The sequence below is a fragment of the Phocoena phocoena genome, chromosome 17 (assembly GCF_963924675.1).
Source record: "Phocoena phocoena chromosome 17, mPhoPho1.1, whole genome shotgun sequence".
Classification (NCBI taxonomy): Eukaryota; Metazoa; Chordata; class Mammalia; order Artiodactyla; family Phocoenidae; genus Phocoena; species Phocoena phocoena.
In genome coordinates this window covers 49679981-49702628 of record NC_089235.1, presented here as the reverse complement: position 1 = coordinate 49702628, position 22648 = coordinate 49679981, and the positions used below count along the sequence as shown (strand labels likewise).

The 22648-nt window shown below is 35.2% G+C and overlaps 1 protein-coding gene across 1 annotated transcript in view; it reads right to left on the bottom strand.

The window, feature by feature from the left end:
• ZFPM2 (zinc finger protein, FOG family member 2) overlaps positions 1–21787 on the bottom strand; it is a 359953-nt gene extending 338166 nt beyond the window's left edge. Inside the window, exons 1-3 of the mRNA XM_065895214.1 lie at positions 21751–21787; positions 21388–21546; positions 88–189 (exon numbers count right to left, since the gene is read on the bottom strand). Coding sequence (XP_065751286.1) covers positions 88–189; positions 21388–21546; positions 21751–21787 — 298 coding nt within the window. The remainder of the gene's footprint in view (positions 1–87; positions 190–21387; positions 21547–21750) is intronic.
• Positions 21788–22648: the final 861 nt, after the last annotated feature.

Sequence of the window (22648 nt, the reverse complement as noted above, 5' to 3'; positions counted from 1 at the left end):
TTTTATAATTTAATTAAAATTTAAGGAAAAAAAAGTGAATTCCTCATAGTAGCAACAGATGATTGAATTTTAAATTTTTTGTCCTACCTGGTCCATCCCAGTCGTCTATCTCAACTCCAGGTTGCCCCGGTTTCTCTGACTGTGTGTCCCCATCTGATTCTGCTGTCTCCTGGACTCCTTCATCATCACCTAGAAAATACCAACACGCAAAGAGGAAGGGACATGATTAAAGCCCTCTATTTGAAATTCAAATCCTCCTAGAGGGATGTCCATAGCATATGTCTAATTACATATTTGTTACAAATATTGTCATTATATTGACATAGGTCTACAATTAATCATTTTGGTAACTACTGTGGCTTTATAATAAAGAAAATCAACATTTGTCATAAATAAATAAACTGCTATAAACATTAAAAACATCTCCATAAAATTTTTCATTTGGAATTATTAATGTTAACAGAAGAAGAAAATAAAAAGCAGTATGTAATTATTGTAGTGCTTTCAATACAGAAAACCGTAACATGCTTATTTTCAAATTATATTTTTATAAAGGCAATATGCAGCAGAAAAGAAATACCATAGGAAAAGGCATATTTATGTTTGGGTTGAATTTAGGTTATTTTGAAGAAGACTTTCTTTTTCCCCAGCATTAAGCATGCTAAAACTTGTTTGTATTTATTTTTTAAATGGGTATAAAAAGGTCATAATTGAATTACTGTCATATAAGATGAGCCAGTGACACAAGTCTTCACAATGCAAGAAGCTATAAACCTATACTTGTTCTTGAAGAAGCATAGCTAGTTTGCACAAAATCATGCCTTCATTTTCACATAAGAAAAACAATGTAATATATTTTGAGCAAAAGTATATTTATGGCAAAGAAGGAGAAATATCTTAACATGCAATCACATTTTAAAAGTTAAGAGTCTAATTTGTAGGTACCTTCATTTTAAGTGATAATGTAACAAGGTACTGCTGCTTTTTAAAGGAAAGTAATTGACTTTAATGCAGTGCACACAAATATATTAATCATTCCTACTTATAAAAGATAACAGAAATCAGAAAACAGAATGACAAGAAAATGTGATGACAGAAATGAAAAGAATGTATACTAAAAACAGGGCAACTAAACCTTTAATCTAACAATGCTAAATTTTTAAAGTTAAATCGCTTGCACTCTAAAGTATTTAATAACTATTTTCCACATAGTTGTTAAATCTCTAATAGTACTTAAATCTTTATAATACAAAAAATACATTGAATTCTTAAAATCTTTCAAAGTAACCTAGAAAATACAAAATTTTCAGGAAACAATTACTACAATGACATTAGTGTGATGTTGATATGAGTTCTGAAGTTTAAACTTCATAAATTTTACATTCATTTCTATATATAGCTTCACAAAATGAATCACTTTAAAAAGTGGAATAAAAGTAAAGAGAGAGAATGTAGAAACCCAGTGACAGCTCTGTTGAACTTAGTTTCCTTCACGGAGGAGTACTGGCTCCTACACATACCCCACAGCACCGAACCCCATGTCTGGAATTGGAGGCTCTTTGAAAATTGAGTTATCTCTTCCTTTCTGGATTATCAAAATGAACAGCAATGAAATTCTCTCCAGAAAATGTTTATTAAGCATTTACCAGGTTTAAGGGACTGTAGTAGGTATAGTAGCATATATATGGAAAAATACCTTTTTGAGAGTAGTATAAAACTCATTAAAGAGAGTTCACAAATAACGAGAATGCAAGACAAGGTCCAAGAACCATAAGAAAGGTACAAAGGCTCAGTAATAAGATAAGAGTTTGAATCTTCTGTGCTCCTTTTTTGTAGGTCACATAGAACACAGACGCATGAACCAGTTATCTTCGGAGATCAGGGTTAAGAGATCTCTCACTTTTCAGATACAGATAGGGCTAGTTCTTAGCCTGCACACACGAGTGGGCTCTATGGCCTTGCAGTATATTGAAAGAATACAAGAAACTTGAAAACTTTCTCACCAACTGAGCCAATGTTACTTAATACAATATCAGTGTACCACCTAACCTTCTTGAGTGCTACCAGGGATGTCTGACCCTTTTAGAGTAATATATACTGACTTTACCAACACTTTATTTTTCCTGGGGACTAGAATCCACACTAGAATCTACCACATAGATGAGTGACCTTTTGCTTGCATTTCCACAGACTGAATGAAGGTTTAACTCTAGGCACGAATGCAGGGGAGTTTACAAAGGAAAATGCATGGGGAGTTTACAAAGGAAAGAGAGTAGAAAGAAAAGAGTACAGCATGGGACCTATAATTTTTAAACAACATCCATGCCTTCCAAGCACTTTTCTTGTGTCTTGTGAGTCTTGAAACATAGGGATGTGAGCATCAGAGAGGATGCTGGAGACCATCTAACCCAAATTAGACAAAATTTACCAACCAGGAAATTGATGCACCGATAGGGTCAGTAACTTATCTAGGGTCTTATAGTTAACAACGTTTATTTCTACATAAGGCATCTCCCCCAAGCCTTTTCATGCTTCAGCAATAAATGCCTCCCAGTCATTCCAGGGGTTACAGACTGCTTTAGGCGGCTCTCCTTTCCCTAACAAGCAAAAGAGTAGGCATATGAGGGAGCATGGAGAGGCACCATAGAGACCACCAAAATCAGCAGTTTGTACAAGGTTAGGAATTAAATTTGAGTCTCCTGTCAGTTAGCATTCTTTCCAAAACATCCTTTCTTGCTTCCCCTCTCTACCCCACCAGTTGAAGAGAGAACCAACCACGCACACCTGAAACAGTTGAATAATAGTCACGGAGCAATGCATAAACAAGCAAGCATGAGACAATGCTGTTAAAAAATCACACATCCAAGGGCCCAGAGAACAGAGAGTAAAATTCTGGCCAGAACTACTTGGAGAAGTTAAGTTTCATATTCAGGTATTAATTGTATCATCCTATGTTCGCACAGAGAGGTAAATCTTCCTGACCTTTACTATTACATTTTAATTTGCTGGAAATACACTGTACCGTGCACAATTCAAACAATAATTAACACTTACAAGGCATATTTTTGAAGATACAATGAAATATATGAAAAAGAAAAAAATACTTTCTCTTAAGGACCGTATAATCTAGTTAAGGAGACAGCCCACATGCATAAGAGAGGTAACCACTGATAAAACAATCAGGAATGTCCATGAATAATTCCGAATGAGATCACATAAGATATGGAAATTCAGAGACCAAAAGCATAAGATGACATTGACCATGGAGAACCTTATAATTATTTTTGGAGTTCTACCTTCATATTGAAGACAGGGAGAAGCATTAGAGGTAGTACAGTGGGGAACTGATGAGATCATGTGACACAAATAAAGGAATGAACATATATTTATTGAGTTTCTAAGAACATACCTTGCCAGACCTCTGGTCTTTGAGTTTTCCCTCACTCAATCCATAACAACACTCTGACTCACGTCTCAGACATTCTTCACCCCAATTTTCACGAGACTAGAATTAAGTCTACTCTAAAATATTTTCTTAGGCAAATTACACATTTGGAAGGAAAAGTATTCAGAAATACAGTGAGAAACAAGTGCGTCTGGAAGAATACACCGCAAAGTAATCAAAACACGTAGAAGTTAGAAGAATTTACTTACATCTATGAATGTCTGTCTTTATTGGATGGAAGTGATATAAAGCATCCTTTATTAACTGATTAAAATACTACTTTTGAGTTCCTGGGCACTAGGAATACAAAACAAAGATGGTTCCTTCTCTCATAAAACTTATAGATTAGGACAGAGACCAATCAATGGACTGGAACCCCATGTGACGAATGCTTTCATGGGAGCAGTCCATGATGTGATACGAGCATACAGGCATGACACTTAATGAAAACTTGGTGTCATGGAAGCTTTCTGGAGGAAGAAGCCAATAAAATACCTGAAATTTTGGAAGCATAATCTCAGATGAATCTGAACTCCGTAGGTTTAATGTTCTCAGCCTCCATAATTGAAAACCATTTTTCAGATTAAAAATGAGAACCATCTCCCCAAAGGAAAAGATTACAGTAATTAAGTTACTGCACAGGAAGAATGACAACTTGAAGGTGGTGAAAGTAAAGACATTTCAATGGTGCAAGAACAGGATCCAGACAAAGTTTTAAGATGCCAAGAAGAAATAGTTCAAGAAATACTCCTGCTATTTGACAGTTAACTGAATGAAGTCTCTTCCTTCATTTAGTATGGGACAAATTTACCCATGATCATTTTCATCCAGTAACTACTAGGAAAAGAAAACGGCAGGATGACGACAAATCCCAGCAGATGTTTGACGCACACGGAAATTTAGTAAATTACTCAAACTGAACTAGTAATTTCATATAATAAAATACCTTCATTAAATGTCACTTAACTGCCAAACCAGAACTGTAGAGCTTAGATTTCAACTTGTGCCAGCATCTGGAGCAATACTCAGTATTGATAAACCTGATTCATGGAACAATTTGCTTTAATTTGTTTGATTATGCAGCACATATAATTAGAAAACTACTGAAAATAAATATTGCAGAGTACTGAGTTAAAGGAGCACCGTAAAGATAGTTGATTGTACACGATTAACAGCTCTAAAGAAATTACATTTTGCAACTATTTTAAACCATTTATGAAACTGCATAAATGTGCAATATATATCGCATTAATAAAAATAAATCCTGAGAGAGAAGAATAAAGTCGTTGGCTGATTAAACTGTGTTTTCTTAAAGAAAGAAAGCAAAAAAGGGAAAGATGCCCAAAAGCATAAGAACGTCATATGAAATGATATACTTGGGTGTAGAAAACAAAACGGGTCAGAATTGAATTTATATTCATCTCAGCATCTGCTACGTGCCAAATACTGAAATCAGAAAGATGAATAAAGCAGACAGCATGTCACAAAGCTCAGATTCTACAGTAAACCTAAACATGGCTACCATTTCTTGAGCACCACTCAGCGCTAGCTAAGTGCTTCTCGAACATCACATTAACGACTCTGCCATGCATTATTATCCCTATATTTCAGAAGAGTAAACCAATAGGCAGATATGTGAGAAGATGCCTAAGCACATTGCTAGTAAGGGGCAGAGCCCAGAACTGATTCCAAGTCAGTCCAACTCCAAAGACCGTACTCCAAACCCATTAGAATATTATAGTCGAAGTCTACTGGATGTCAAACAATAAAGACAGCAGGATGGGATCAGATAGCTGCTTTTTCCTCATCATATATAAACCTTGTTTCTTCATTATTTTTTTTAGGTGTACTATTTTACTCGGAACTTGGTAAAATCAAACTACATACAGATGCTTAATCAATAAGCATTGCTCACTGTGCAGTTAGAAAATTAGATTTTGGTTTCATTCTTTTAAACGTAACCTATTGCAATATCATTACAGTTACTAATTAATTGCTTTCAGAACTATTTCATAACTAAAATATGTCACGTTTTTCAACTTCCAGACCCTTCATCATCTAAGTTTATTTCAGGAAACTAGCTTTCATTTTTATGGTAATGTTTTCACCTAATTCATTTTTAATCTTTTTACTAATGAAAAATGAAATGATTAAAAAATAACTTAATCGAATATGAAATCTCCAAATTACTGTTAAGAAACAGCATTTTCCCCTTACAATAGAGACTTGCTTCTTTCCTATCAATATATTTATTCTCATGGAAAATTCATAAATAGAACTTTATTTTGATATTAACCCAACTCCAGCCTCTTCTTGATTTGAATGGAAATGACTTCATTGACCATCTTCTTTTTAAACTTCTATCCATTTTTGATTCTTATATGTTTGAAATCAGCACTCTAGAGTAGCTTATGAAAAATGGCATGAATAATTAATACCTAAGATAATAATGACAAGTTTGTTCAGATACTGCTTCAAAAGCTTTGTTGGTAGGAAGAGGAAAGGAAGAGAGAAAGGATGCTAGGTAGAGAATTACAGAAACACCTATGAATGCATTTGACATGCATTCATTTATTGGCTAAATTCTTTATTCACATACTTCACATATATAAATAGAAATTTCAGTGTATTTTTAGCAAAGCACAAACACATCTAATGGGATAACCACTATATATATCCAGAGACCAATTCATAAAATGATGAAATGGAATAAATGTCAAGTGGTAACAAAATCTATAATATTTCTAAAATTATGGCTATGGAGTTAATGGTTTTCCATTGCAAGATTAAACTCTTTTGTTGCTCTTTTAAAAGATATCATACATATTTTGTGGGCCCTTCCATTTTTCTTAGTCTAGTTTTCAGAATCAATGAAAGCCCTATAGGAGGAAATTGAAGGTGTTATTGAGCACTAGAATACACAGCACAGATGACTTGGGGAAATGCACTAAAACATAGTCTTTGGAACACATGAAACAGAATCTTTTAATTCCATATTAGGTATTGTTGGCAAGGTGGTAAAAGCAGTGGCTCTACTTGCAAGGCAAAAATCATTTCAAAAACACAAATCAGTATCTTTTCACTGAAAGTTAGATACTCCTGTAGAAATTAAAGATTTGCCACATCCCGAGGCAGTCACTTTTCCAGCACAAAACAGCAGCAGTGTTTGAAAGCAGTCATGCAAGCAAACAGCCTTTCTCAATCCTGCTCTTTTAATCCATGTAGTTCCTATCAATATTAACCTCTTATAGAAATTCCTGTACAATATAACTATTGAACTTTCTTGACTAGGAGTGTTACTGTAGCTGTTAGCCATCCCTATAATGTATTTTGCAATCAGCTAAATCATCAAAGTATTTTTTAACAATGAACAGTTCAGAAGTGACAGATCTACTTTCTTGTTCACAACTGCTTATCAGAGAATAGATATCACATATGTTTGCCAGGTGCTTCCTATAGTTAGGGTACCTTCACAGAAGCCGCTCATGAAAGATAAGGTCATAAAAGAGATGAAAAATGTGTGAGCTTCATACACTTATGGTTTTATCATCAGACAAGATAGCTTTGGTTAAAGGACTGTAACAGTCAAAAACAGAAAACTGCCGTTCGTATTGAAGGGTGAGGACATTTAAGTTTAAGATTCAGTTTGTGTTTGCTCTTCCTAATAGCCTCACAATATTGTTTGGCTTAAAACAATTGTTTGGTTATAGCTTATCCAAACAAAGGTGCCAGGTTAAATTAACTCTGCATTGCCAAATTACAGACACAGTTTATCTCCAGAGACAAAAAACAAAAAACATGCAATTGTTACCCTTTTTTGCTAATACCTAAAAGAAAATCTAAATATTCCGACCATTTGAAAAGAATACGTTCATTATTCTGTGGATTCCCATAATCATGTCTAACTAAAGTTTCCCTCGACTTACTATAAATGTATAAGAAAATGTAGGATTTTGCCATGTTCTGGAAAGTTAATAGTCAGTACACAAACATTTCTTTAAATGCATGTGATTTCCTTGTAACTTATATAATAGCCTTTTTCATACCTCAGAGTATGAATTGAACAGATAAAAATATAGAATCCACATTTGTTTGATTATAAACTTTCAGACCCCAGATCAGGAAACAATCCTGAAATATTTGATGACAGTGGTCCTGGGCTAAGTCTGTCATTTTGAAAAGGAAACTCAATCTGTACAGTCAATGCATAACTACTGTAATTTGTGGCATTTTATTATAGTTAATAAGGGAAAATTATTGAAAATACTAACGTTTATGGTAACTGTATCAGATAAAAGTCACATTGAAAGTATTGACAACTTAGGAAGAACAGTGATTTATAAATTCTTTCTACAGTCCTGAGCATTTATTCCTGATGTCAGTATCGGCCTCTACGTGAAAAGTATTTTTCTCAAAGTTTAAGTTCGTTTGAGATTCGGAACATAAGGGAAATTTCCACATGAGATAAAATAAGGCAAATTCTCAGCAGTGTATCTATCATTCAAGAACTTTCACTCCTCGTTATTTCTCACAATGAGCACTTGAAAGAGTCAGATATATAAGGAAAATGTTTCTAAAATACATACTTCAAAGTTTGTATTTAAATAATTTTTATTTTCTCTTCCCCAGCTACCCCTTCCCAAACCAAAACAAACAAACAAGAGAACCTCACTGTGACTAAAAAGAAAATTCACTGCAACTACTATATTCCACTCAGAGGAGGATTCTACAAAATTAAGGCACGTCTTGCTCCAAAGAGGAGACAAAGTAATGCCTGTTGGTCTGTAAATGACAATACTCTGAACTGTAATTGACCTATTCACAGATCTGTTGTTCTGCCATCAGGAAACCACTAGCTTTCAGTTTTCTGGACTCAGTCTTCAAGCTTCAAATCCAGCATTCCCTTTAGGAAATCATCACCACCACCATCATCATCATTATCACCATCATCATCATCAACAATAACAAAAAGTAAAGCCAAACCTTACAATCTCTGAAATTGTCTCCCCAACAAGCCAACCTCGTCTACACAGAAAGATCAAACCAATTTGAGAAAGTTATGATCTTTGAATATTGCTTTTCATATAACCTAACTGTTTATTCTTTCCTGTTTAACAATTCATTCCAGAGACCTTCTCCTTTCTCATAACCCATTTAAGAATATGAGTCATAAGCAATCACTCATTACCATAGCGCTTCATCACCACAATACAATTTACTCATTATAAATAGACTTTATTCAAGCCACACATCCAAAAAGCCAAGGCCAGTGGAGAAGGCATATTGTGGGACAGCAGCTAACAAAGACTTTGGTCTATATCTGAACGCCCTTTTTCCAACACTAGTTCAAATACCCTAATGATGATAAATGACTCTCAGAGCTCACAAATAGGGGATAACATTTATTTCTTCTGATAAACCCTGTTTTTTCTACTGCTTGACCATTGGAATTACATATATCTTACTCTTTCATTTTCTCTCTCTACTGTGGTTTATGGGAAGCTCAGATTTGCCTGTAACGCTTCAGCTTTCAAAGTATTTATCTTCCTGTCTTATGCTTCCTCTCATTATTTCCTGTCCTTCACCCTATGATCATCGTCCTTCCTGATCTCTCTGGCTCATACATCTCTCTCCTGGGTCAACACCTACCACAGTCCCACCACAATCTGCATGCTCACTAGTCTCTTGCTGTTCCCTCTGTCTGGAACCCTACTACTTCTTTCTACCTAATTAATTCAGCATTAGATACCAACTCAAGTGTCACATTCTTAAGAACGCTTTGACCTTCCTCACTCTTTCAAACTGCCCTGTACCACTTGTGTGATTATTTTATTAATGTCTGTCTCCTCACTATAAGGTAAATTCCAAAATAGCCAGGACCTTCACTGTATTTACTCACGTGGTAATCACAGCATGTCCCATAATGTCTGATATAGTAGGTGTTCAATAAATATTTATTGGATTGCAAAAACATGCATGTGGCATGGACTGACTGCCACAATGCTTTCAGTCATTCATTACCCCAATAATCAAGCAAAGATGAATAAAAACAATGCCCTTTGCAAAACTGAAAACCCTCCATAGTAACAGAACTTAGAGGTGAGCGTGTGACCATCTAATAATAAAGACCACATTTCCCAGCCTCCCTTTTCTTGAGGTGGACCACTCCTTACGACTAAGTTCTGGACAATGGATTGTAAATGGGAGAGTCCTGGGGCAGCTTCCAGGAACCTATTCTTACAGCTGAATCTAATCCTAATGAAGTTTTTCATATCTGTGGGGGGAAGAAAAGAAGTATTGTAGGTTACGTCAGCCCTGTCCAAACTCGGATCCATACCCCCGCTTCCACCACCAGGGATAGTCCCAGAATGTTATCAAGAGACCCATTCAAACTCTTCTTACCACAAGGTCTTCCCATAGCACCTCCTCCCTCAGGGCCAGCAAGAGATCCCTGGCTGCTGGTAACACAGGAAAAACAGAGATAGCATCCACGGCATCACCTAGATTTTCAGACGTGTGGGAGAATGTTTTCCCCTCTCTGCTTTAATTTTTAACATAGTGCTTTCATGAGTATTTATACTCTCTTTAGGCTCAGGGCAACTTATCCTAGAATGATAACAGATTTGAAATTCAGATATCTACTATAAATGCCAAAACATTTTAGGAATCTTATTCAAGGTTTTCCAAAAATTAGGAAGTTGAAACCAAACAACATTCTTGATCATTGCTGTCTCCTATGAGATCATCCATATTTAATGAAGGTACTAACAGAGGTCGATTCAGGCCTTGTGGGGCCTGAAGTTTATTCAGTTTGAGAGGCCTCTTCTTAAAAGAAGAGTGTAAAGTTATAATTACAAAATTAGGTGCAGGGCCTTGGAAGGAGTCTGTGCAAATGAGGAGTTCTGAAGCTACACTACACTATACTACATCAAACTAACTAAATAATTGATAAATTTAAAAGGTGAATGAGTAGATTTAATATTTTTGGCAATGATAAGTGTGAAGATAAGTACGCATTTTACATAAACTTTCAAAATTCATTCCATTTACTAATTATTTGATTTTTTTAGTGCCACTTTAAAAGTTCCCCGAGATAAACTGCCAGTATTATGGAGAAAACATCCTTCTTTTCTAAATTGGGTTTTCCTTAGGATATTAGCTATTTTCCCCGTTCTTTCTTATTATCAGTGTCACTCTACATTATTGTAGAATTGCTTCTTGCTGAGTTACTGTATTGTGGTATTCCCTTTTAGTAGTCAGTCACTGGGACAGGATGTAGGAGCATAGGACACAGGCTTAAATGAGGCAGACACATGCTGGTGAGTAGTTTCCATACTGGAATGATGCACATTACCATAAGGAAGCTTGAGAATGAATACACTGCTTCTTTAATCAGCCCAAACTTAACATTTCCTCCACTCCATATATATATATATATGTATAAACACACACATATATATACACATATATATATACATATTCCCTTGCCTCACTTGTACATATGTTTTCCTTCCTTTACTAGATGACTGTATCTTTAAGAAATAAGAACATTCTTCATATATCCCCCTATCTGCCTCTGTACATGCGTGGTCATTTATAGGCACTCATACATTCCGATTCTTATACAACTAGAAACAGGTAACATAGGTTTTCAGTGTTAGTTAACTAGTCTGGACCATCATTTGCATTGAAAAAAGGAAAAGATTATCTAAGACCCAAAGTACAGTGTCTTGTGCTAATTCTACAGCAAGAACAGACGCTACATCAAATTCCATTGTTAAACAGGTAGGGGGGAACAAAGGGTTTTATACATCTGTCCTATAGATTTCCACCTTGATAAATCTCTATCTTCAAAAATAATCCTTAAAAAGACCTTCCCTTCTCACTGTCAGAAAAATATAATCACAGCCTACTGTCTGTGCAATTCCACTTTCCATCTCTGCTATGTGGGTAAGACTTGGTAAAGATACAGCTACTGTCAAGTTTCAGAACAGTTCCTTGTCTAATCTTTTCTACTTCTCCAGATCTTTGATACAGAACCTGTTAGAATGTATTGCTTACTTTTCCAGTTCCTATGTTTATCTCACGTCCACCCTTACCATCTGCTGCACTGCATTTCCTTCAGAAAAGTGAAAAGTTTTCACAGTGCCCAGAGCTTTCGCTGCAAACAATGCTCTCTTCTCCTCTTCCTTCCTTCCTCTCTCCGCTTTTTATTTGGCCTTATTTTGTGTTAAGGTCAAGCTGTTTTAAAGAGTTCACTTTGCAAACATTTCTACAGGGCTGAAATTCCTATCCAAACAGTTTTGATGGATTTGTAAACTTCTTGCCATTTGTTACTGGCTTCTGCCCAAGTACACACATTTTGGGTTGTCCCCAGTCTTTTGAATTACCTGAAAACAACTTCACAAGAAAACAAGCAATGAGAAATTGTGGCTTATGTCATGCCACCAAATCAGGGTAACATAATCTTCCAGTTAGTATAATGAGTCTAAAGAGCTTTCAATATAGCCCTCTCATTATATCAAAATGCCAACTCTACTTACTGCACACTGGTTTATATGGACAGAGTCTTTAAAGGAGAACCAAAAGAAATCTTTTAAGCACACCCCTAATTTATTTACTTTATCCTTTAAAATGTCTTGTTTTTATGTATGCCCTTATCTTGACTGACATGTCATGTGTAATAAGTGTTAAAAATACCTTGAAAAAGTGAGTTTTATACTTCATACAGCCAGGCTTCTTCCAATGTGTCCATCTCCTTCTATAAGGATTACATAATGATGGACATCGGAAAATGAAATTAGCTCTCATTCTTCGTAAGTACAGTAACCTAGGTTTGAATTTGGTATTAACCTTTAGTAATTCTGTGACTTTGGCCAAGTTACTGAACCTTTGGAAGTCGCAGGTGGAAACAACATCCACCCTGCAGGACAGTAAGTTGCTTAGAGATGATACGTGTACAGCAAGATGTCTGACTTTGGGGAGCAGTCATCAAATGGAAGTTGTTATTACCATTATTATAATTGTTATAATTGGTATGTAGTCTCAGTGCCAATCTCTGGAATCTCATTGAACTACTAAAAGAAGCTGAAACAGCAATCTGAATTCATTATCACTATTTGCTTCATTGGTGTAACACATTCAGTTATTTTTACTTGACCTTTTAAGAACAACAAAAAACTGATTGACTACATTACTATAATTAAATTCATCTTATGGCAGTTTTCCACATTTCCCTTTACACATTCTATGTTTAGCACTACCAGAGGTAAAGATTGTCCCATCAGGTAATGGAAGGGCAAATGCTTTAATACTGCCTGTTACTTCTCAAATGATAATCAAAACATTGTGGGAAATTTTACATACTAACAAGAAACTATGAATTTTATATTAGAAGATTAAAAGCTTTGAAAATCTTATTTGATTTAAACCTAAAAAATGCTAGTGCAGAACCAAGAAAATATTTTTAAATCAATTATGATGTTTAAAAATAAGATGCAGAAAAGGCAGGGCTACTTCCAAGAGATCAGTTTCTCTAAAATAACATTTTATCTCAAATTATTATGGGACCAAAAGTAGGATTCAAAGTTGTCAACCACATTAATTCCATATTATTAAAATAAATTAGTTTCTCAGGCTTCCCTAATGCTCTTCACACTTGTAATTTTCCTTGAATAGAAAAATAAATTAAGAGTTAGTAGATGTAAGTGATTGGCAAACTAGTGTAGATCTGCATGAATTGTTTTATATATTTTTTTAATTTGAGCAACATAAAATTGAAAACTGTATTTTTAACTTAGAATAACTATTTATATAATTATATAAACTATTTTTATAATTTATATAATTATTACTCGATCAAAACTACTTCCTTCAAGAAACACAGGCTCTTCATTCTACCCAAAATACCACTGAGAAAATGTAGCAATAAAAGGGCTTAAAAATATATAGTTTCCCTTTATGGTATTCAGCTAAAATCAATGATTAATTAAATAACTAGATTAAAAGTGAAAAAGTCAATCAATAATTCAGAATAATTCAAAAAGTCAATCAATAATTCAGATAATATTTTGTCTCCTAGTATACAGATGCTTAGCTTTACATATATAAAATAACAGGAAATTAAATAAATTCTTACTTTTCTCCTGAATTTCAACACTGTAGGAAAAACAACAAACTTACACTAAATTTTATAGGTCAAAAAATGTTCTCTCACTCGCAGAAACCATAACCACAAAACAGAAAAGACAACTTCTCTAAATGGTAAAATATGGTTTTATATTAATTTTCAATTTTTATTATAAACAATAATAATGCTGATAAAATAAAGATATAACTAAAACAGGCAAATATCTCAACATTTTACATAGTCAGCTAGAAGCAGAATGAAATACACTGTATTACAATATGAAATTGTTTCATAAATTATAATTATGTAATTATATATTTTATCAAGTTTTACTATATCTAAAAAGTGCCTTTAGCTGATTGCACAATGGAGATTTGTTAATGGTCAGCTCACAGAGAAAACAATGAACTTAGTTCATCATATGCAAAAGAGCAGTATATATTATCAAACATGATTCATATAAATGATATCATCGTGACTCATTTCAACACTGCATAAAATCACTCATGTTAATTTTGTTGAAATTTTTATAATGATATATCTGGGATCAAAGATAAGGTAAACAGATAAAGCTTGATCTGACTCTTACAAATAAAATACTAAGTCATGGACAAAATTTGAACACCCTCTGGTTCAAAAGAAAAAAAAAAAAAAAAACGAGAAAATGCTGACTCCCTGTAAGCACAAATTGCCTTCATTTTTTCAATAATTGTGGCTTAAGGAAAAAAATCAAACTGACCCAAACGTAACTATGTTTGGGGGATTTTAAGATGGCCAGAAGAGTGATACCACAATGTCATAATATTTTCTTCCTTTTTCCAATCTTATGAGATAAAAATAAAAGTAGGACACCGTTATGGCCTCTATTTCTATGTTCTAAAAAGAATTACTTCCATTTTGCATTGTTCGATGAGTTAGGCAAGAAAAATTTAATTATTTTTAAATAAATTAAAAAAAAAAAAAAGACATACTGGATCCAGGAAAACAGAGGGTTTGCCAAGGCACAATAATGTCGTGTGGAGGGAGGGGGAGGTGGCAGAGAAGGGAAGGGAGGTCTGTGCCAAGCAAAGCTGGGGGCTGTTCAATCAGCTCTATCAGGGCACCATCAGTGTCTCCACTCCAGCCAAATCCAGAGAAAACAGGGAGTCAAAGGTTCAGGTCAATAAGCTTATAGGCGATTTGCACAAACAGCTCCTCCAGCAAGGTAAAAAACAAAGTCATATTGGCTTTTCTTTTTTATTCCTTCTCTTTGAACTCCCCGGTCCAAACAAACACACCCTGGAAATGTCAATGTTATATGCAAGAATTTAAAAAGCTCAGCTTCTTAATCCCTTGAGAAAAAGGAACAAAGTTGCCGGTACAGATCTCCTTCCTTATTGAACTCAAAGTGAGTACGGTAGAGCTGCCTCTTGCAGATTCTGATTCCAGTTGCCCAAGCATCAGAGGAAGCAAAAATGTGTCATTAAAGGCATAAATGAGGAGAAAAGATACCAGAGTGACTGAAAAGCATTTATGAAATATTTGTAAATAGTCTTTCTGAACTAAAAAAATAATAACATGAAAAGAAGAAAATAGGAAACAAAATAGCATGAACGTTTGACACTGGATCAAGTGAAAAATAAGCAGTTACTACTCCCACAACCAAATCTTCATGAAGCTGTGCTTTTTCTTCTTCTTCTAGTATTAAGAATCTAGATAACATTTTTGTTGCTTTACTTAACATGGAATGGTGACAAATGCCAGTGATCCAGGCTTTAATTTATTGTAGTCCAATGAGAAATATGGCTTTTCCTCGGTTATTTCTTAATTTTTAATCAAAGCTACAGAATGACACAAATGATAGAAAGAAAGGAAGGAAGTAGGGGAGAGGAACATTCCAATGAGTCTGGCCACTTATTGGCAGGAATAGTTAAGCGCAATGTTGAAATGATTCTGATTCTCATGCCTCCTGTTCTATCTTTCTGATTCAAGGATGTGAAAATTTATAGAGAACATCTACCCAGCTCTGGTGTTGTGGAAGGGAGCAAAGTGACTCATATCAGCCTCAAACACCCCCAAACTGTTCTTCCGTAAACTACATTAATGAGCTACAGATGGAGTCTCATCAAGCCTTTGGCTAAAGGGATAATTCTGATTGGAGTTATCTGTATCTCCTGACAGCTTCCCCAATTCGCTTGCTTCCACTTCCTGCTTTAACTTTTACTTTCTGCAGACTTTCCTTCTCTAGGTATATACAAACTGTGTCACGACCATGCCTTTTCTCCCAGTTATACCTCAACTCTCCTCCGTGACTCACCCAGGCCTTCCACAGTGGTAAGAATCCAACAGGTTCCTAGAGCTAGAAGTTCCACAGGTATGGCCACACCTCTCTTACCTCCCCCAGCTCTCTGCTGTCCTCTTCTGGCTTCCTGCAACATTAGCCTTATAGGTACAGCCAACTCGACTCTGGAGTACCGGAAGCTCACTCCCTTCCCTCAGGTCTCCACTCAAAGTTCACCTACCCTATCATCACTCCTTATAAATTACTGATAGCATGCAGTGCACACGCACACAATGGTGTTCTATCACCCTGACTGTGTTGTTTTTCTTCATAATGTTCAACATCACCCGTCATATTATACAATGCGAGTTTGATTGTTTATTATCTCTCTCTCATCTCAAGAGTAGTGGTGGACGTTTGTCTACTGCTGTATCCCCAGCACCAGGAAGAGGGTCTGACACATAGCAGATGCCTAATATATGAGTTGAGTTGTATTGAATTCAGTCTACTGGACAGAACTGGAAGCTTCTGCCAACCTAATTAAATATCTGTTTATGTTTGCTTTTGGTTTGATATGAATTACTTCTGGGCCTAGAGCTAAATCCAAGTCTGAGTAACTCAGGCTCTTTTCTACTTTCTTTAAGATGCTTTGCATTTTTCTACTTTAAAGCTGTTTTAAAAGAGAAATATGACTTTTACTTTCTGCATATTACCAGGGTCAAATCTTTTTGAATGTGGTGAGAACGCCCATTGTTACACTATGTTTCCTTATTTTATGGCTTTCCATTATGCACCTCTTTTTCAACCCTAATCTTTCCAGATTGAAGAGCTCTAACATTAATTCATCTCTCTAGGTAAAGCACTGCACCCAGTGACTTCTCTGACAATTCTCCATATCTAGATAGTAGGACTAGAAGTAAGGTTTGTTTTTCTTCCAAAATCAACTTTGATGACATCATTTCCCTTTCAGACTTTGTTTAGAGATGATGTCATCAGAAACCAGTTTGTAAGGATCCTTGGTAACTTTTCCAGAAAATCATTATTGATTAACTCAAAGTTCACTGACATGTAGTTTCTTTGGAGGTTTTTGTTTGTTTGTTTGTTTGCCTGTTGATAGCATTACATTCTAATAGCCTAGTGATACTGGCCTGACAATTTTCTTCCTGTTCACATATCCTGTGACATCCTCCCGGAATGTATCCCAAGACATGTTAATTTACTTTAGTCATTAACAAACTTAAATATTGCAGGGAGGAAACAGTCTTCCAAATAATTAATAATAGTAAACCCGTTTTAGAGCTGCTCCAATATCAACCCCACTATAAAACTTACTGTCTTAGAGTTTATCCAAGAATTGCTAATGTATAAGAGTTCCCACCTGCCAGTAGCGACATAACTAAAAGCTCCCCAGGTTGCTTTCCAGACCACCTATATTTCAATTTACATTAGTTCCCTTAGCTCTAAACCAATATTGATGTACTTCCATGTTTACTCTATAAACCAGAATAAAGGCAGACAAAAGTCACTGAAGCAAATAACCCAGTACCACAGGAAATGTGTAGCATTCATGGACCCAGCCTTGATGTCTTCGTCATCTGCAAATTCAAGGAAATAATTCTTGCTTGTTTCCTTCCTCTCTGAGATACGGTAAGGCAAGATGCCAAATGATCTAAACTCACTGCACCAAAGGGGATGATGCAAATTGAAGGTATTGCTTTACACTTTGCTAAAATTCTCAAAATCTAAAAGTATCAAAGCAACTTTGAAATATCATCTTTTTATAAATATAATTCATTTCATTCATTTCAAAGGTGAAAAATAAAAAACATGAAATATGCAACTAACCCAAAGTAAAAAGTGAAACAGGAATCTGCAACAGAATTGTCAGATTCATATTTTAGGCCTGAGACTATAACAAGGTTTTATTAAAGTGATCTTTTCCATTTTTAATTGTGATTATCTATGCTTTAGATTTGTATGATTAAGAATTCTACACATTTAAAGATGACAAAATTCTGACCAACATTTTTTGACATTTCCGTGGAATATTACATTACGAGAGTGATTTGGGTCGCATTTAATCACACTTTATAATATAACTAGCAACTTTACTAATATTAACAGACACTTCGAGACGTGTAAAAAAAAAAGCCTTCTCATCTGACAAGAGAATAGATAATATCCATGTGGAACTGAGAAAAATACCACAATAATAAGAGTCATTCTAAACACTGAAAACATCCTGTATAATGTAGAAGGCTCAATTTCAAAAGGAAGAAGTAACTTTTACCTATGATAAGCTATGTCTCTACAGAGTAGAGATTTTTCTTTTCTTCTTTTCTAAAAAGGAAAGTTACAATAGCATAGATTGCTTTTATACAAAATACAGTTGCTAAAGTATAAATGAAGATATATTGTAACTATATGTGTATCTCAGTACTCTTCTCTGACAATGTGTCAAGATACCTTGCTTGGAAAACAAGATACTTTAACCATGTTTCTGTGATCTGAGTTTTTAAATTCCTATCCTTTGTTTGATAAGAAAAAAGCATTTGATGTTCAAAAATGTTACCCCTGGAACCCAGTAAAACAACTGTGTCACTGCTAGATTTTGATCATGGCTAGATCTTTAGACAAAGAAACTTCCCAAGTAATCCAATTCATTTTCTTATATATACTTACAATTTTTAAGTTGTCATAAATGATTCAGAATATGTGCAAAAAGTATGTTTCATCAGTGATCCCAACTTAAAAATATTTTTCTTCAGAAGAACAATTTTTACATGCTTTTTCAATCATGACACTGGCATCATTAACCATTTAAATACTTATACGCTTTTAATGACTAATCTATCTTTTTCCCTGCAACTGGCAAGAAAACATAATTATGTGTCACTGAGACTAATATGTAAATTTCTGCAGAAAGATTACATTCTAATTTTCCAGAGAGGACATTTTCTCTTCCTATTATAGTTAATCAACTTAAATGAAAAATGAGGAATCCCTGGAATCCCTGTATGACCTCAAGGGGCTGCAATTCATATCAAAGAGTTGTCTCTCTTTCACACCAGTTCCTACTACTTCAGTGGGAATTCCCTGGTCTCACATTCTATGAGAGTAAAATAATGAAATTCTTTTCCTATTAAATAAGGCAACAGTAGTTTGAAATAGTAATAGTAGTATTTACCCTAAAAAATATTATGTGAAAATTAGAATTCTTATTTCCACCTATCAGTACTTTCTAGTTTCAAACTAAACATTAGAGAATTATTTGTACAATATATTAACTAATTATATCTTATTTAATATATTATCTATATCCTATATTAAATATTATTTTGATATATTTTTCAACTTTCCAATTATTTATCAAAGTTAAAAATATCCACTAAACAATGTTCTTAATAATTGTAGTTCAGTTCTTTTTTGTTGTTGCTCCTCAAGGCCTGTCATTATTTTTCATGAGTTAAGACTCTGTTTAATATAGATGGATGTTATTATTCTGGGACCATAATTATGTAATCCTGTAATAAGGATCTGCCATAAGTCTATTTTCTTCCAAGAAACCACTAACTTAAAACTTGGAGTTCTATTTGCTTAAATACAGGCCATCACCAATGATGATCCCAAAATGTAAAATACACCTAATAATAACTATTATTACTGCCTCCCTGGATTAATAAGTTGACAAAAATGTCTGAATCCATACACTCACTCTTTTAAGGACAAGGGCAAGAAGAATAAATGATACTTACTAGCTACTGGTTCCTTCTTTAATGTAATCCCACAACATAAGGTAGGTGCTATACAATGCACTAAAGGATATATTTCCTGATAAAGATGGGAAATGGGATGTCTTCAAACAGATTTAAAAACTCTTCCTCTCCAGCCAGCTCTAATATGTATTGCTGTGGGTGTGTAGCATCAAGAAATGGTTCTAACATCCAAAACAACAAGAGAAAATGTTAATTTGGCCTGAACTCTGAGTGACTACTAACTAAGAAGGCCTGTTTGGTCCATACCATTCTTGTTTTCAACCAAAAGTGTCTGATGTGGGGGACAAGGACCATGTTACAAAGCCATCTTGAGGTCTTCAGGAGTTAATGGTCAAAGTTTTTCTGAACTTCAATGTATCCCACTGCTGGTGCCGCCATTCCATTTCCACAGTCTTAGGGCTACTGACCACACGGATGGGAACTGGCTGGCTTCTTTTGTTTCTAACACACCAGAAAGTTATACTGAAGTTTTTTTTTTTGGTTTTGGGGTTTTTTTTTGCGGTACGCGGGCCTCTCACTATTGTGGCCTCTCCCGTTGCGGAGCACAGGCTCCGGACGCGCAGGCTCAGCGGCCATGGCTCACGGGCCCAGCCGCTCTGCGGCATGTGGGATCTTCCCGGACCGGGGCACGAACCCGTGTCCCCTGCATCGGCAGGCGGACTCTCAACCACTGCACCACCAGGGAAGCCCTATACTGAGGTTTTAATAATATGTATCAAATGTATATTTGGTGACTGAGGCATGCATATTAGAAGTTTTGGGGGAAGCTACGTCAGCATTCTTGATTTCAGACTGCCAATTCACATCATCAAATTCACACAAACAGGTAAAAAATCACTCCACATAACTTCTGTCTGCCTAAAAAATAAAGACGGTGCATTCAGAAACACAAACAGACATACAGACATCCAGTCATGCCCTCTGGGAAACAACCATGGTAAAATCAATAAAAGTAGCTATTCTAAACCAAGGAAGTGATCCAGACACTTGTGAAATTATACATTGGTGTGGGAGGTACAGAAGACCCATCTCACTTGCCGAGGCAAAACAATCAAATAAAGAAGTTAAAAAGAATCATAAGAAACCTTAAGCTCATTTTTGACAAAAGCAAGTTAAAAATGAGTATACATGCCCGATGAGGACATAGTTACTGGCAAGGCCACTTGGCTCCAAGTCAAGGTTGGAAATAGGCAGAGATATAGTGTCTCAGGTTCTTCTTCTGTTATAATGTTAGTATGTAAAAAGAATATCTAGAAGAGAGAAAGAGCGTGTATTTTCTTATTTGACAATATCTAAAAAAAAGCACCATTCTTAAAGTTGAAAGTCAATGTCAAACAGTTAAGGCGCTCAGTTTTCAAAAGGAATGAGCTAGAAACTTGGGTGGGGACTCTGGCCCATTCCCTTCTTACCTTCAATGGCTAATTCAGTGCCTTGCAAAAAACTGACATTCAGTAAATATTTGTTGAAAGGATAAACAATAAACATTAAATGTATTATAGTTATCTGGCCAACCAACATGAAAACGTTCACAGTTAACTGGCCAATCAATAGGAAACTATGTGTTTAAATATACAATATGATTTATGGATTATAAAATTTCTTTTATCCTTCAAAATAATATTGTATGTTTAAAAAAAACTTGCATGTATTTTCAGACAGTTGAATTATGTATTTACACTCTCAATACTCTTCCTCCACTCTATTAGTGCATTTTTCAACCATACAAAATCATCTGAGTAAACAGACGCACATATCGCATCCAGCCATTAATGATTACCTTTGTTACAAAAGTATTCCACTTCTTCACAGCTCAGATTTTCAGGCCCAAATTCTGTGGAAAAGCTTTCCTCCAATGGAAAGTCCCCTTTTGAGATGATGTCCGTTTCCTCTGATGGACATTCTTCTTCTTCCTCTTCAATGGCATCTTCTAGCGGCCCTTGAAAAAGAACAGGGACACTGTACCGAAAAACATCCAAAGAAGAGGGTGAAATAAAATCCTTAAATAGGGTCTTTTTGATTAAGGTGGTGAGGAAAATGTATTCTATAGATAGGCCATGTAGTACCAAGGGTACTCACACAAGATAATGTCACATCCATATCAACAAGTAATGTTGACCTATGATAAGAAGTGGAAGGAAACCAGGTCCTGAAGTTACTACACAGAAAGCAACCTCCATCTCCCATCCTTCCCCACCCCCAGCTCGAAGCCCAAAGCTTGTTCTTTTATTCTCTCTTAAAGAGCAAAACTGTGCACTTTATGTTCATTTGTTAGAATTAACTGCCTGGTAAAGAGTACAAGTCTCTTTTACACTGTTGTACAATTTTACCTGAGATTTTAATAAAGATTTAGAGTAATTGAATGCATTTTAATTGAACTGAGATTTTAATAAAGTCTATACTTTTAAAAATCCATCTTAAGAGTGGATTCCAAGAAAAGATTTCATTATATGTGTTTGAGGCTTGAAGAAAAATTACATATTTCTCTCCCTGATGAAAGCATAACCCTGTTCATGATTAATTGAATTTTTTCTGAAATGAAAAGTAGTTTTCTAATGAAAAAATGTAATTTGTATTTATGTGATACTTTTTCTGTAATAAAAATACAACTTCCTTAGAGTGAATGAGAGTGAGGTGCATTACATTAATGGACCTATTTCACTGAAAGGAAAGGGAGGGCTACAGCTGTTGAGATGGATCTGAAGTGGACAACGTGGGAATACCACACTGCCGATCGTGAATTTCCGACTGCCCAGAAGAATCAAAGTATCCGACTCATTTTACTAAGCGGAAGTCCACATTTGCTCCTAAAGAAGCACTGTAGCATTTCTTCCGAAGAACACAATTATGGTAATTTGTACTAATTGTCACTCATGTCAGCAGTCTCATCAGACAGGCTAAATACTTAAAAGGCTTAGGCAGTCTCTTTCTCTTACGTCTTGGAAATGTGCTAGGAAATTTTCAGGACCAAAGCAGAAATTTTATAAATAATTTAAAATAGTGAATTTATTATAATCTTCACATATGTGTGAGCAAACAGG